Source organism: Mustela nigripes, chromosome 16 (genome assembly GCF_022355385.1).
Source record: "Mustela nigripes isolate SB6536 chromosome 16, MUSNIG.SB6536, whole genome shotgun sequence".
Lineage (NCBI taxonomy): Eukaryota > Metazoa > Chordata > Mammalia > Carnivora > Mustelidae > Mustela > Mustela nigripes.
Window position 1 is genome coordinate 39,905,451 of NC_081572.1, and position 17,486 is coordinate 39,922,936.

Here is a 17,486-nt window from a genome sequence, read left to right on the forward strand (position 1 = left end):
AACTCAAAAACAGAGAGTAAAATGGTGGTTACCAGGAGATGTCCTGGTGGTTACCAGGACAAATGTTTAAGGGTACAAACTTGCAATGAGTAATCAATAAATCCTAGAGACCTAATGCACAGTATAGTAAATACAGACAATATATTATAATCACCAAACTTCCCAAGGCCATAACTTAATTATTCCAACCACTAAAAAGAAATAATTATGTAATGTGATAGAGGTACTAATTACTAATTATCAACACAATGGCAAACATACTGCTATATAAATGTATAAAATTAACATGTTGTATGCCTTAAATATATACAATGTTATATGTCAGATATATTTTAATTAAAAGAAAAAAATAATGCTTGGAATTTTCCAAATTTGATAAGCTATAAACCCATTCATATAAGAAGCTCAACAAACCCCAACCACATGAAACATGAAGAAAACCACACGAATGCACATCAAAGTCAGAGTTGCTAACAATGAGTGACAAAGAGAAAAATCTTAAAAGAAGCAAAGAACAGATGACTGAAACACATTATATATATACAAATCCATGAGTTCATCATAATACTGAAAAAAAGTAAACTACCCCAAAACTCACTGGACAACCTCAGAGATTACTAGGGCATCATTACTCTGTGAACTGATAAATAAAAAGAAAGAATGAAGCATTTCTCATGCATTTCCTGTACAAACTCTATGTCAAAGTGTCCAGACAGTTGATGAGATATGCTTCTCAGAATTTTAACTAATAAATTCAGAAAGGCTAAGTGAATTACAAAATCACCCATTTTCTAACTTTCAATGAAATAATCAAGCTACTTGATAAAGATCATTCATGGCTACAAAATACTATTAGTTCAAAGAGTGATGGGGGAACTCTTTAATGAACAGATCAGCCTGGAAACAAGTGAACTCATCAGTCCATGTTAATATCACATAGCACACAGCCTTGCCTAAGCATATACATAGCCCTGAAACAGAAACTGAATCTAATCAAGCCCACAGATCTGCCAGTTTACAAGTAAAACAGGGAAGAGGAATATATTAACTTATACCATAAAGATACAATCAGCCATATCTAAAAATGTGAGAAATTTTATGAAAAATGACCCATGTTCTTCAACAAATAAATGGTATGAAAAAGATGAAGGAATTATTAGGGAGACTGAAAGAAATTTTAAAAAGCATTAATCAGGGGCGCCTGGGTGGCTCAGTGATTTAAAGCTTCTGCCTTTGGCTCAGGTCATGATCCCAGGGTCCTGGGATTGAGTCCCACATCGGGCTCTCTGCTCAGCGGGGAGCCTGCTTTCTCCTCTCTCTCTCTCTCTGCCTGCCTCTCTGCCTACTTGTGATCCTGTCTGTCAAATAAATAAAGTCTTTAAAAAACAAAACAAAACAAACAAACAAAAAAAACCATTAATCAAATGTAGATGTAAACCTTGTTTAGATCCAAATTTGCACAAAGCATTTAAACAACAGAAAGCCAAAACAAGAGTATGTATTAAACCAAATTAAGGTATAAAGTTAATTTCATTAGGTTTAATTATAATACTGTGGTTATGCTTTTTTAAAATTCCTTATCCGGGGATGCCTGGGTGGCTCAATCAGTTAAGTGTCTGCCTTTGGTTCAGGTCATGATCCCAGGGTTCTGGGATCAGGTCCTCCATTGGGCTCCCCACTGGGGAGTCTGCTTCTCCCTCTCCCTCTGTCCTTGCTGGTATGTTCGCGCGCTCTCTCTCACTCACCCTCTCAAATAAATAAAATCTTAAAAAAAAAAAAAGTCCTTATCAAGGGAGCCTGACTGGTTCAGTCAGAGGAGCGTGTGACTCTTGATCATGGGGTTGTACACGTCCCATGTAGAGATTACTTAAAAATAAAATCTTAATAAATACATGAATAAATAAATAAGTAAAGTCCTTATCAGAGATACCTGTGAAGTATATATGGGTAAAATTATATGATGGTCTTAAGATTTGTTTTAAAACTGTACAGGCAAAAATTAAAACAGTGTGTGTATATGTGTGTGTGTGTGTGTAGGAAAAGATAAAAAAAATGAATGGCAAAATGCTGATTACTAAAATTCTTTCTTGTATATTTTATTTATTTATTTAAGATTTTATTTATTTATTTGACAGAGAGAGAGATCACAAGTAGGCAGAGAGGCAGGCAGAGAGAGGGGGGAAGCAGGCTCCCCGCTGAGCAGAGAACCCGATGCGGGGCTCGATCCCAGGACCCTGAGATCATGACCTGAGCTGAAGGCAGAGGCTTACTCCACTGAGCCACCCAGATTTTGTTTTTTCAAAGATATGACCTAAGGACAATAGTTTACTTACTTGGTGACTTGCCCAGGTTGTAACTATTGAAAAAGCAAGGTTTTTGAGAGTTCACACCTTGCTTGTCCACTTGATGGGACTGAGTGGCTTCCTTCAGTTGAGAAAGAATTTGTCTACCACTGCGCTGAGAAGATGCATTGACTTCAAATATCTAAAAGAAGAATATATGAAAGTGAGGCAGAATGGTTGGTTTTCCTTTAATTCAAGTATAACTACAACATTAACATTCTCCCAGTGTAGCTCCTTCTAACCTTGAATCCAAGCTCCTGAGCACAAGCATACACTGCAGCAGTTTTTCCCACTCCTGTTGGTCCTGTTATAAGAACAGTATTGCAAAGGCGAGTTTCTTCTTCGTCATCGGAACTGCCTTTAAAATCTATGCTATCCGATGGATCTGAAAAATTATTCAAATGCAAATTATCATTTGATAATTGCTCAAGCAGCAACTCCATCTCATGAAACCCAATGATCAAACCTTACAAACTTCTTGCCAGTAAATGCTGGAAATTTAATTTACAAAAGCTACAAAATCAAATATAAAATACCAGTTAGGAAATTTTATATGAATATTTAGCTAATCTAACTCAAAATGTCCAGTCAAATGGAGAAAAGGACTCAAAATACCTTCCTGTTTCTCATCTTTTTTTCCCTTCAAATTTTGTCTTTCCTCCAATTCAGCTCTTCTCTTCCAGTCTTTCAACCAACTGCCATAAGAAAATGTATGTTAATAAAAATAATGCACAGAATAGAGCTATATCTCTTTGAATCAACTAAATAGTGAAATATTTTTACATGGGCATGAATATTTTTAAATGAAGTAATTTTTTTACCAAAACACACAAGACTGTATGAGCTAAGTTATTCACGGCAACATTGTTCCTACTAGCTTCCATAGGGAAAAACCTAGAAGTACCTCAGTAGGAGAAAAGATACACACAGTGCAATTACCTAAAGAATCAGTATAGAGCAGCTATAAAGAACCGAGGTGAGGCGCCTGGGTGGCTCAGTGGGTTAAAGCCTCTGCCTTTGACTCAGGTCATGGTCCCAGGGTCCTGGGATCGAGCCCCACATCGGGCTCTCTGCTCAGCAAGCCTACTTCCCCGCACCCCCCCCCCACCTGCCTCTCTGCCTATTTGTGATCTGTCAAATAAATAAAATCTTAAAAAAAAAAAGAACCGAGGAGACCGTGTGATGACATGAAAGATGTCTAATACACGATGCTAAGTAAAAGTAGAAAGATGAAGTTCTAGTTTGGAGCTAGACTGCCCAAGTTTGAGTTCCAGCTCCACCACTTCCGAGCTGTGTGACTCTGGACAAATCATTAAACTTCTGTAGGCCCATTCCTCATCTGTAAGATAAGGACAACAGTATTTATCCTCATAGTTTTAAGGATTAAATGAGCTAAGAACAATGCAAGTACTTAGAATAATACTAGGCTCAAAGTGTACTGTTATTATGGGTCCCTATTTCTTATATGAAATCCTTTGGACCAGCTGAGTTTTAGAATTCAAAATTTTCAGATATTATAAAAGTAATTTGGTACGTATACCACATATAACATAATACCTCTAATGGGGTCTGTAACATTACATCCAAAATCACTTAATATTTCTGTCTAAAAAAATGTATGAACTCCTACTAAGTGGGAATCCATAAAGACCATAAAATATAATAAAGTTAGTAACTTTTGGTTTGCAGAACTTCTTGGATGTGGGAATCATAGACAAAGGATTCTGGACCTGAATTAGTAATGTGATCCTATCTGTTGGGAAGAAAGGAGCTAATATATGCATAATACATGTTTAACCTTACATTTTTCTGTAAAGGCATAAAAGAAACCTTTAATAGTTGTTACCTCTGGAAAGCAGAAATGGGAGAAAAGAGGGATATTTATTTTTCATATTTTTCTTGATTTTTTTTAAGATTTTCCATGTAATGTATTACTTTATGATTTCTAGATTTTAGTATAAAGAAAACAGACTAAGTAGTAAAACTAGATCCAAAAACAATTTCTCAATTCTTTTATAAGTTTTACCAACCTATGTAACTTTTTTATAGCTAGCTCATTGCCTATGAGTTCACTGGAGTTCTGAGGTTGATACTTTTCTGTCCAAAGCATGTCTTCAGTTCCAAAATCTAAAGCAAAAAATACATATTAAACATTTTTCCTTGACATAGTACATATTCTTGACAATTATGGTATTGTTTTCATGTAAACAATGAGTATTTACCCAGGTATTTATGGCTATAAAATGCCAAAAGGGGCAATTTCAAAACTTAACATTACATTTAAAATTATTATTATTTTTTAAAATTTTTGGTATTTTTATTTGAGGGAGAAGGGGAGAGAGCATGAGTGGGGGGAGGGACAGAGGGATAAGCAGACTCCCTGATGACCAGGGAGCCCAACCCTGGGCTTGATCCCAGGACTGAGATCATGATCTGAGCTGAAGTCAGTCTTAATTGCCTGAGCCATCCAGTCACTCCACATCTAAATTTTTCATATCAAAACCCTTTCTCCTTAAAAGCTAACCACCACTAGGATGCCTGGGTGACTTAGACAGATAAGTGCCCAACTCTTGATCTCAGTTCAGGTCTTGATCTCAGGATTGTGAGTTCAAGCCAAGTTGGGCTCCATACTGGACATGGAACTTACTTTAAAAAAAAAAAAAGGACAGGGGCCTGGGTGCTTAGTCAGTTAAGCATCCAACTCTGATTTTGGCTCAGGTCATCATCTCAGGGTCATGAACTCAGGGTACTGAGATCCAGCCCCATGTCCGGCTTGGCACATAGATAAGTCCACTCTTCTCCCTCTTCTTCTATCCATCCCCTGACACCAGTGTGCTTTCTCTCTCTCTCAAATAAATAAATCTTAAAAAAAAAAAAAAAAAGGGGGCTAACCACCATAAAGTCTCATGGCAGTAAGGTTTAAAAGTACACATTTAGGGGCAACTGCTTGGCTCAATCGGTTAGGTGTCTGCCTTCTGCACAGGTCATGATCCCAATATCCTGGGATCAAGTCCCACAACAGGCTCCTTGCTCAGTAGGCAGCCTGTTTCTCCTTCTGCCTATTGCTTCCCCTGCCTGTGCTCTAGAGCGTGTGCACGCTCTCTCTCTCTCTCTCTCACACAAATAAATAAATAAATAAAATCTTTTTAAAAAGTACATATTTAGAGGCACTTGGCTGGCCCAATTGGGGTTGCACGTTCAAGCCCCACATTGAGGGTGCAGATACTTAAAAATATTAAGTATTTAAAAAAAAAATAAAAGTACACATTTAAAATTTTAATAATCACTAAAAACATGAAATATGAAAAATAAGTTATACTATAAGAAATAATCTGAAGAGCAAAGGCAGCATAATTCTAGTGCAACTTCCTTTGACTCAAACAAACAAACAAACATTAAACTGTCCTATTAAGTCAACTGGGGTAAATAGAGATGTGCAACACTCCCATTTGAGAAGACTGAATGTTGTAAAGATGCCGATTCACTCCAAATGAATCTATACACTAATCCAAAATCAAAACCCCAATGGGATCTGTGGGGATAGGAGAACCTATAGTTTATTCAGCAGTGTAGCTACATGAACATAGTTTAAAAAAACGATAGGAGACTTGCTGTACAAGTACAAATCAAAACATACTCTAAAGCTATCTAAAGAATGAATTAATTCAACAGAATACTTTGAAAAAGCTAGGTAACCCAAATGGGAACATGTCAGAGACATGTGAAACAAATGTAAAATAAATGGTGTAGTATAACTCCAGGTTTTTACAAAAGCACATGTATTTATAGAAGCACAGAAAAATAAAACATCAAACATCAATCTGTTAAATGTGGTACTCTTTAAAGCTGTCATTAGTAAGGCTCCCACTTGTTTTATACACACATATCACTTGAATGTTGCATGAACATGTATTAAAGAGAAGAGAAGATGAAAGATTAAGTACACAAAAGTGTTCTAGGACCAGAAGGAGCAGATCTGATTTACCAGGAATAGATCTTTCTGAGGGAGACTCTTCGCCATCATCTATCATCAGAACATCAGGATCTTCAAGTGCTTCTGTTTCTAATTTACATGTTGTGCTCAGAGCAGTCTCTTTCTTCCTGGATGTTTTAGAAAGAAGGCCTTTACAAGAGTCTAGCTTTATCCTGGTGGAGTTATTTCTTTTGTCAAGTTCTCCTGGCTTCCCATTTGTCTTTTTTGGACTTTGTGAATACTCATTTGGCTTCTTTCTTTTTGACTTCTGAATTTCCGTTTCCACTCGTTTCCTTTTAGTTTCTTTTTGATTGACATTGGGCTCTCGTTGTGGACTTTCTATTTCAGAAATCACAGAAATGCATGTGTTTAACAAATCAACCAAAGTGAAATTTTAATATCCGACCATCTTAATGTCATTTCCAAATAACCAATAATCTTAATACCACAAAATGAAGAAGCAAAAATCAAATACGGCACACAGAAAGCAAGCAGGCTATCTTGTTATTTAGACTGCCTTTTGTACAAGCTGTGTAAATTCAAATAATCTTATCTAATGCTTTCCTTAAATGAACTATTAATATCTTAATTAAAGCCGCCTTTGCGTTCGCATCTATAGAAAACGGCAAGGGCCAACACTGCACTTAAACAAGATGCTTTACTTCAGTTGAACAATTTTTCCTGCCAACCATAAGCAATATTCTCTCTGTGGACTTGTAAGAGTCAATGACCAAGTCTTAATGTTTTCAAAAGCAAAATGTTAATGTAAATGATAACAGTTATCACTAACCTTGTTTACGATGACACTCAGAAAGAACCTGGTGCTCACTTCGTTTTTTTAGAAGCAAGGAAAAATATTTCCTCAAAGAAAATTCAGGATTTGACCATCTAATTTCCTCCAGCAAAAGATTTCTTACTTCTTCAGTCAAATCTTTCCTTTTCTCCACAAACTGCAATATAGAATAAAATGCTCAGTAACAGATCCACATTATCTATTTTCTTTTAAGTTTTTTTTTTTTTTTTTTTTAAGTAATCTCAGGCATCTGGGAGGCTCAGTTGATTAGGCGTTTGCTGTCAGCTCAGGCCATGATTCCGAGGTCCTGGAACTGAGCCCAGCATCGGGCTCCCTGCTCAGTGGGGAGTCTACTTCTCCCTCTGCTCCTCCCCCAGCTCGTTCTCTCTCTCTCTAATAAAATCTTAAAAAGAAATAAACAAAAAATAAAGTTATCTCTATGCCCAATATGAAGCTCAAACTCACAACCCTGAGATCAAGAGTATCTTGCTCCAACAACGGAATCAGCCAGGTGCCCCCTACACTCTTAATATTAGTCACCAACTACTTTCTGTCTATAATAAATCATGTTAATGTAAGAGTAGCTTCAGTGACTAAATAAACCTTGACAATGAAGCTACATTTGCATACTTTTGAAGGACTTAGTTCATATTTTCATTGTTCCCTCTTTCAACTAATTATACACATTTATTAGATTAGAAGGCTGACTTATATAATATCTAAATGTGCTATATAACCTAATATTCTTTTGAAATTGGCTACCAGTAATTCCTAAAACATTTCTAAAGCTCTAGGAATATTTATTTATTTATATTTTATTTTTTAAAGGATTTTATTTATTTATTTGACAGATAGAGATCACAAGTAGGCAGAGAGGCAGGCAGAGAGAGCAGAGGAAGCAGGCTCCCCACTTAGCAGAGAGCCTGATGCGGGGCTCAATCCCAGGACCCTGGGATCATGAACTGAGCCGAAGGCAGAGGCTTTAACCCACTGAGCCACCCAGGTGCGCCAGCTCTAAGAATATTTAAAAGAGATGTCTATCTCAATTGGGATTTATTTTTTAAAACTGGACTCTAGAGGAAAAAAATGAACTTTAGGCCACAATAGTAGATTTCCAATTTTTTTCTCTCTAAAAGATATGAAGGAAACACCCTATAATGGAGGAGCTCTCCAATACTTACCCCAACAGCAGAATTAGGCCTTTTAGAATTTGGATTCAATGTTGAAAATTCACCAAGAGCAAGAACACATTTTGAGAGATCTATTACTTTAGTATTCAGTTCTTTAAGTTTAGTTAAAAGAGAGCAAGTGGGTGGTTCCAAATGCCACAAACGGCATCCTAAAGAAAAAACAGAAAACAAATACCTTCATTACTTTCACTCACACACATCAAATGCCAAATACCCAAACATGAAAAGACCTGACAACTACATAGTTAACACAAAAATACCAAAACTCAAATGAGTGCACAGGGAACCCATTCTTACTTCCAACGAATACAATTAATAAAAATTACTGAGCCTTCTGATCCAACTGTTTAAAAAAACCAAGTAATAGCAAACTTTCTTTTCTTCTTAAATCAACCTTGCTATTCAGGGTAAAAATTTCAGGGGCAAGTAGCATCCTGCTTTAAAATTTAAACTTTGAGGGGCATCTGGGTGGCTCAGTCGGTTAAGCATCTGCCTTCAGCTCGGGATCCTGGGATCGAGCCCTACATCAGGTTCCTTGCTCAGCAGGGAGCCTGCTTCTCCCTCTCCTTCCACCCCACCCTCCCACTCACTCATGCCCCCCCCCACCTCTCTCTCTCATAAGTCAAATCTTAAAAAAAAAAAAAAAACTTTCAGACAAATAAATAAATAAAATTTAAACTTTGAAGTCAGACCTGAGTTCAAATCCAGACTGTGCCACTTGCTAGCTGGGTTGAACATGGGCAAGATCCTAAACCCTAGTTTCTTCTTCTGTAAAGTAGGGGTGACTATTATAATAGTCAACCTCCTAGAGTTGTTACAGAGATTAAACTAGTTATGCATACAAAATGCTCAGCAGAATGCCAGATACTAGTAAACCGACACGCAATAACTTTTCAGAGCTAGAGAAGATTGGGAAAGTAAAATATCGTTAAAAAGACTGGCTATGCTGGGACGCCTGGGTGGCTCAGTTGGTTGGATGACTGCTTTCGGCTCAGGTCATGATCCCGGAGTTCCGGGATCGAGTCCCGCATTGGGCTCCCACCTCGGGGAGTCTGCTTCTCCCTCTGACCTTCTCCTCGCTCGTGCTCTCTCCCACTGCCTCTTTCTCAAATAAATAAATAAAATCTTAAAAAAAAAAAAAAAAAAGACTGGCTATGGGATGCCTGCGTGGCTCAATGGGTTAAAGCCTCTGTCTACGGCTTGGGTCATGATCCCAGAGTCCTGGGATTGAGCCCCGAATCAGGCTCTCTGCTTGGTGGGGAGACTACTTCCCTCTCTCTCTGCCTGCCTCTCTGCCGACTTGTGATCTCTCTCTCTCTGTCAAATAAATAAATAAAATGTATAAAAAAAAAAAAGAAAAGAAAAGAAAAAGAAAGACTGGCTAGATGGAGGTTCCTCAAAAAGTTGAAAACAGAGCTGCCCTATGACCTAGCAATGGCACTACTGGGTATTTATCCTAAAGATACAAATGTAGTGATCCAAAGGGGCACACGCACATGAATGTTTATAGCAATAATGTCTACAACAGCCAAACTATGAACAGAAGCTAGATGTCCATCAACAGATGAATGGATATAGAAGATATGGTATGTATATACAATGGAATACTATGCAGCCATCAAAAGAAGTGAAATCTTGCCATTTGCAACGACATGCATGGAACTAGAGTGTATTATGCTGAATGAAGTAAGTCAACAGAGAAAGACAATTATCATATGATCTCTCTGATATGAGGAATTTGAGTAGGGGTTGTTGGGAGGTAGGGAAAGAAAAAACGAAATAAGTTGGGATTGGGAGGGAGACAAACCATAATAGACTCTTAATCTCACAAAACAAACTAAGGGTTGCTGGGGAGTGGGGGCTTGGGATAGAGTGTTTGGGTGGGGAGGGTATATGCGATGGTGAGTGCTGTGAAATGTGTCGGCCTGATGATTCACAGACCTGTACCCCTGGGGCAAATAATACACTATATGTCAATAAAGATAATTTAAATAAATAAATAGGAACACTGGCTAGGAAGTTCCCAAATAATACATTATATGTTAATGAAAATAGTTAAAATAAATAAATAGATAGATAGACAAGATAGATAAATAGACAGACTGGCTAGGAAGTTCCCTGTATAAATGGGAGGCTGAGAGGCACCTGGGTGGCTCAGTCAGTTGAGCATCTGACTTCTGCCCAGTCTTGATCTCAGGGTCCTGGGATTGAGTCCTGTGTTGGGCCCCCTGAGTCAGCAGGAGACTACTTGTCCTTCTCCTTCTCCCCCTGCTCATGCTCCCTCTCTTTTAAAAATAAATAAATAAAATCTAAATGGGAGGCTGAACAAAATTCAAAAACTATCAAGGTTAGAAACACAAAACAAAAAAAGAAAGGAAAAGAGAACACAGAGTCTGTTTTGTGGGTAGAGGGAGTGTAGTAAATCAAACCTCAAAGCCACCTGAGAAGAATACAAGTGGTTTTGTGCTGATAAAGCAAAAACACCTCTAGGCAGGAATAATGAGGAAGATATAAAGCTGTACTCACTTTCAGCAATTCAAAACTAGGGAAGTAAAATAAGATTGTGTTTGCTTTAGCATTTGAATCCAAACAGAAGCAGGTTCTGACCACACTAAGGCCACTGTGCAAGTGGCCTGTATGAACAGCTCACCCCGGGCATGGTACGTGTGAGGGAAGGCTGAACTGGAGTGGGGAGCACTGAGACTTGCTACCTGTTCCAGCAGATATTTATATGGTTTGAGAGAGGAAAAGCTGTTCTGGAACATTCAACAGTCCACTGGAAAGAACAGAGCCGGAGCTCCTCTGACAAAGTCTTAAAAGATAATCTGTTCACACACAGGCTACGTGTGTGAAGAGCACGGCCTTCCATTTAGAACATGGCGCCTCTCTGGAGAACAACATCCACTGAGGTCCAACCCATGTGCCTGCTCCCCACTGCACAGAGGGGGAGGGCTGAGGATGCCGCCGGCTCTCTTTCCCTGAACCCCCCATCCTTGGTAAAGTGAGTCCAAGACTGAGGAAGAGAGAGTGAAACATACCCTTTGAATTCCCACTAAATTCCCCTTAAGAATTATCTTTAAACCTTAGCCTCGTTTTAAGTCAATTTACGGTTTTACATTACTTCTAAAATTTTTAAATTTTAGAATCTTTAAAGTCTAAAAAGACAGCATAATGTTAAATTTCAAAATATTAAATATTAATATAAAATATATAGAATATTAAATATTAAGAATATTTTCATTGAAAAATATCTCATTATAAGAAACTCACCGTCATCTTTTTGCTGTACATGGACGACTCTCTGGAAACTAGTACTCGCTGCATTGTACACATCTAATGCAGCAGCTTTCTTTGCAATCTGTCGTTTCAGCAAATCCGGCAAACCACTCATTAGGAAGTCCCGCTTTGCTTTAAACTGCGTTTCACAATCCTGAGCCTTTTCAGATGTATCTTGACTTTTAAGAAAATGATGTGAAAGAGAAAAGCTAAGGTTATACACACTTAAAAAAAAAAACCACAACCAACTATAAAACACTTTTAATTTAATTTGAAACAGTGTACAAGGGAGTCATTACACATATACACATATTATATATGTTATACAATATGTATTATATACAATTATAGTTTGGACTCTTGGATGCACACGTGCGTGTGTTTGTGTATGTGTGTATTTCCTAGCTTTAAGGAGGTCTAGAAACATTGATACCTCAGAAGTAATGAGTAAAATAAGCACTTAGATCTTGGTTTCTAGATCCTCCACTAAAAGGAACCATGGCTCTTTGGAGAAAAGACTATTTTCAGAGCTGGGGCAGAGTAAATCAAAGATGAACCTCTGCACTGAGAACCACAGAAATCAAAACCTCAAATAGAAATATCACATTCTTGGACAAGAAGACTTAGTTCTCTCACAATGTAAAACAATCATCTGCAAAATCCCAGCAGACTTCTACGTGAATGTTCCTAACATCTTTATTCACAATAGTTTAAAACTGGAAACAACCCAAATGTCCACCAACAGTTGAGTGGTGTATCCATCCAGTAGAATACCACTCAGCAAAAATACAATGAACTACCGATATACAGCTGACCTTGAACAACACAGGAGTTCTGGGTGCCGACTCCCAGCACAAAGATGCATGTGTAATGTTTAACTCCCCCAAAACTTACCCACCAATAATAGCTTCCTGCTGACTGGAAGCCTTCCTAACTAACATTAACCACTGATGAACAAACAGTCTATGTTGTTTATACTATATGCTATATTCCTTATAATAAAGAAAGCTAGAGACAAAAATAGTAAGAAAGTCCTAAAGAAAATTCAGTTTTACAGCACCATAATGTAAAACATCCATGTGAGGGGGACTGCGCCATCTGAGCCATGTTGTTCAGGAGTCGACTGTATTTGAGGACATGGATAAGTCTCAAAATCAGCACGCTGAATAAAAGAGGCCAGGTGAAAAAGAATATATATGAATTCACTTACAGAGAATTCTAGAAAATGCAAATTAACAGAGAAAAAGAGACTGGCACTTGTCTGAGCCAGAACTAGAAGGAGGACTGTTGGAGGGTCCAAGGAGTCTTTCGGAGGGCCACGGAAATGAATCTGGGTCTGTATGGCAGGAGTGGTGCTTTCACTATGTAGCCAACTGACAAAGCTCACCAAGTTATATGCTTCCAGTACAGGTGACTGTATATAAATTACACCTCGGTAAGGTTGTTGTTGGTTTTTTTTTTTTAAGATTTTATTTATTTATTTGAGAGAATGAGAGAGAGAGAGACAGAGAGAGAGGGAGAGCAAGCCTGAGAGGAGAGAGGGTCAGGGGGAGAAGCAGACTCCCTGCCGAGCAGGGATCCCAATGTGGGACTCGATGCTGGGACTCCAGGATCATGACCTGAGCTGAAGGCACTTGCCTAACCAACTGAGCCACCCAGGCACCCCTATACCCCCGTAAGGTTTAAAAATTTAATCAATTAAAAATAATAATAAAAGGTAAAAGAATAAAAAAAAAAAAATAGACCACTAGAAACCTACTCGAATGGCTAACATTACAAAGTCTGATAATAATGCCAAGTGTTAGCAACCGGAATTCTCATACACTGCTGGTGGGAGTGTAAAATGGAAAAAACACTTGGGACAATAGCTTGGCGGATTCTTCTGATGTTAGTCATACACCTACCTAGTGACAGAGCAATTCCATTTCTAGGTATTTACTCAAGAGAAATGAGAACACTCTCTACACATGTGTATGGAATGTTCACAGCAGCTTAACTGCAGCCTAATTTCTAGCCAAATGCTGGAAACAACCCAAATGGCCATCAATAAAAGAATGGATAAACAAACTGCGATATATTCATATAAGGAATACTATTCAGCAATAAAAAAGAACAGACTACTGATACATTACCTTGACTGAAAGAAGCCAGAAACAAAAGTGTACCTCCTGTACGATTTCATTTCTATGAAATTCTAGAAAAGGCAAACCAATCTCTATCAACAGAAAACAGATCAGAAATTGCATGGGAGTTGGGGGGCAGGGATTAACTGAAAAGAGACACAAAGGAACTTTTTTGAGTGTGATGAAGATGTTCTCTATTGTTGTGGAGATTACACAGATGGGTACATTTATTAAACCAACTGTTTACTTGATATTATATGCATATGATTATCTGTACATTCTACCTGAATAAAGGTGATTTTTTATTTTTTTTAAAGATTTTATTTATTTATTTGAAAGAGAAAAAATGAGAGAGAGAGAGAGAGAGAGCATGAGAGGAAGAAGGTCAGAGAGAAAAGCAGAATTCCTGCTGAGCAGGAAGCCCGATGCAGGACTGGATCCTAGGGCTCTGGGATCATGACCTTAACCAACTGAGCCACCCTGGCACCCAGTAAAAGTGATTTTTTAAAAATGTGGGTGGGGGGGCGCCTGGGTGGCTCAGTGAGTTAAGTCTCTGCCTTCCACTCAGGTCATGATCCCAGGGTCCTGGGATCGAGCCCTACATCAGGCTCTCTGCTCAGCAGGGAATCTTCTTCCTCCTCTCTCTGCCTGCTGCTCTGCCTACTTGTGATTTCTTTCTGTCAAATAAATAAATAAGATCTTTAAACACCACCACCACCAACAAAAAAATGTGTGTGTGTTTGTGTGTGTACTGACCAAAGGCAGTTAGATATGAAAGAATATATATGTAAAGTCTACACAAAGTTCTAAAACTGACAAAACTAATCCCCGGTAACAGAAATCAAACTAATCAATGGTGATGAAATCAGGATAGTGGTAACCTTTCGTTGTGGTAGGATGGGAGTAACAGAAAAAGAGTACCTCTCAGGAGTAAAAGAAATATGTTAAATCTTGATTTAATATACTTACAAAAACCACTATGCTTAAGAATTATGCATTTAACAAATGAACAAACAAAACAGAAATGGACTCATGACACAGGAAACAAAGAGTTAGCTACCAGAGTGGGGAAGGGGAGGGGGCAGATGAAATAGGGAAAGGGGATCAACAGGTACAAACTTCTAGTCATCAAAGTTAAGTCACAGGGATGAAATGTGCAGCATAGGGAGTACAAGCAACTGTAGCAGCTTTCTGTACAGTGAGAGATGGTAACTAGACTTGTCATGGGGACCTCCTTGTAACATATAAAAACATCAAATCATTATTATTATTTTTTTTTTAAAGATTTTATTTATTTATCAGAGAGAGAGAGGGGGAGAGAGCGAGCACAGGCAGACAGAATGGCAGGCAGAGGCAGAGGGAGAAGCAGGCTCCCTGCTGAGCAAGGAGCCCAATGTGGGACTCGATCCCAGGACGCTGGGATCATGACCTGAGCCGAAGGCAGCTGCTTAACCAACTGAGCCACCCAGGCGTCCCAAAAACATCAAATCATTATTATGTACATCTCAAACTAATAGGATATTGTACGTCAATTATACTTTAATACAAAAAAAAAAAGATTTGTGCATTTAACAATATGTAATTATACCTCAATAAAAGTGAAAGGGGAAAAAAATAACCTGAACACGATGTCCCTAAACCTGGTCTTTTGCCAACATCCCATCCACTTGCACAGGGACACCAGAACTTAAGTGTCACCTTTGCACCTTCCTCTCTCTTACCTCCAGTCCCCAGATCTAATTAATCACTATGGATTTTGATCCAGCAAACTGATCTAGCAGTTGCCGTTGCCGTAATGGCCGTTGCCGTAATGACAAATTCTTGCACGTGGTCCAAAGATGCTACATGGACTGGCATCTACCTCTCTAGCTTAACCCTACAGTTCTCTCACCTCTGCTCTCTGTGCTCAAGTCACACTGGTATTCTTTCAACCTTCTCTGTTTGCCATGCTCCTTCTAGCTACAGGGACTCTGCAGACTGTTCCTTCTGGTTAGAACACTGTTCCACCCTGATGAACTCCTGCTCATCCTTCAGTTCAGGTGACATCTCCTTAGCAAAGGCTTGCTTGAGCAGACCAAATCCACTTAATATAAACTTTAATAGAACTTGGCACCTCTTCTTCTTAGTACAACTGCAATTTTTCATTTGTTGGTTCAATTAATATTTAATTATAGATTATCCTTCCTCTTGAGTATTAGCCTTATGAGGACAGAGAATGTGTCTTGTTTTGTTCCCCTTAATGTTCCCAGTGCCAAATATACTGCTTGGTATATACCAGGTATTTGGAAGATTTTATTTTATTCATTTATTTTTACTTATTATTATTTTTTTAATGTAATCTCTACCCTCAATGTGGAGCTCAAACTCATGACCTATGATCAAGAATCATATGTTCCCCCAACTGAGCCAGCCAGGTGCCCCATAGCAGGTATTTAAATATTTGCTGAATAAGTTCTGAATCAGCTCTTCGGTGCTTTTGGTTTGTTTCCACTGTTTCATCTAGAGATGGGCCACAAAATGATCTTCAAATTGCAGTCGTAACACTGTTAATATTGTCATCTTTAAAAGTGAACTTATTACGGCCTCAAATGATAACATACATGCTTTCTCATCAAAGTAAAGGAAAAAAAAATACAAAAACATTCCGTAAGATACTTTGGCATTTAAAAATTTGTATTGGACTAACCTGCTTTCATCAAAACCAAGAACAGGATCAGCTGTTTTTTGAGCCTTTCTGGTAAGAAATAAAGGAGCAACTTTCATTTTCCCTTAGAAAAATAAATACTTAGGTTAGTGTCAGTGTTTATCATCTCTTCTTACCTCCAGCTATTTTCAAATTATATCACTACCTTCTTAAACTTAAAAAAAATTAAACCTTTTTACTTTCTTTAATCTTAAAAAAGACTAACTTTTTATTTTAAAAAACTTCTATACAATGATCTGGTCTCCCAATATCATCATCAGAATCTCCAGGCAACTTTTTAACTATAGAGTACCATAAGTCCCCTCCAGAGATTCTCAGCCAATATGCCTAGGGAAGGACCTAAGGATTTAGGAAATTTTTTAATTTACTCTGACGATTTTGATGATCCATCAGGTTTGAGAACCTCTAAACTTAACTGAGGCTAAACAGATAGACAGAAATACTTAATATAATTAAGTTTGCACCACAGAAGGCAAGGAATTAAATTGATAGCATTCAGAGCAATATAATCTCTCTAAAACATTCTAATGTTCATCAAAAGCATTATCAAATTTGATTACCAGGTACACTTTTAGGAGTCTTGTTCAGTTTTTTTCCTAGCACATCATTCAGACACTGAAGTTTCTTCTGATTTTTCTCAGGATGCTTTAAAGAAGTATGATCTGAATCGATTATTATTACAGAATCCTAAGACAGAATAAGAAAAACATTTTAAAAATATGTCATACAATTGATGTTTTAAAATGTCAAGAGGATTATGACGTTAGAAGCCCCAGGTTAAGACAATGACATTAGCAGCTCCATACCTCTCTCCGTCAGACACTACCTAATACAGAAAACATACAGTGACAATAGTGTACATTACATCATACAAGTTCACATATCAAAGAGTGGATTTATGGGGGCGCCTGGGTGGCTCAGTGGGTTAAGCCGCTGCCTTCGGCTCAGGTCATGATCTCAGGGTCCTGGGATCCCGCATCGGGCTCTCTGCTCAGCAGGGAGCCTGCTTCCCTCTCTCTCTCTCTCTGCCTGCCTCTCCATCTACTTGTGATTTCTCTCTGTCAAATGAATAAATAAAATCTTTA

At 38.1% G+C, this 17,486-nt stretch overlaps 1 protein-coding gene across 2 annotated transcripts in view; it reads right to left on the bottom strand.

Annotated features, from left to right (window-relative positions):
- ATAD5 (ATPase family AAA domain containing 5) overlaps nucleotides 1-17,486 on the bottom strand; it is a 46,777-nt gene that overhangs the window by 15,509 nt on the left and 13,782 nt on the right. For both annotated transcript variants that reach the window (XM_059379734.1, XM_059379733.1), the window contains exons 5-14: nucleotides 16,962-17,088; nucleotides 16,384-16,465; nucleotides 11,569-11,753; nucleotides 8,290-8,447; nucleotides 7,106-7,265; nucleotides 6,328-6,654; nucleotides 4,373-4,469; nucleotides 2,958-3,037; nucleotides 2,585-2,727; nucleotides 2,334-2,484 (exon numbers count right to left, since the gene is read on the bottom strand). In XM_059379734.1, coding sequence (XP_059235717.1) covers nucleotides 2,334-2,484; nucleotides 2,585-2,727; nucleotides 2,958-3,037; nucleotides 4,373-4,469; nucleotides 6,328-6,654; nucleotides 7,106-7,265; nucleotides 8,290-8,447; nucleotides 11,569-11,753; nucleotides 16,384-16,465; nucleotides 16,962-17,088 — 1,510 coding nt within the window. The remainder of the gene's footprint in view (nucleotides 1-2,333; nucleotides 2,485-2,584; nucleotides 2,728-2,957; nucleotides 3,038-4,372; nucleotides 4,470-6,327; nucleotides 6,655-7,105; nucleotides 7,266-8,289; nucleotides 8,448-11,568; nucleotides 11,754-16,383; nucleotides 16,466-16,961; nucleotides 17,089-17,486) is intronic.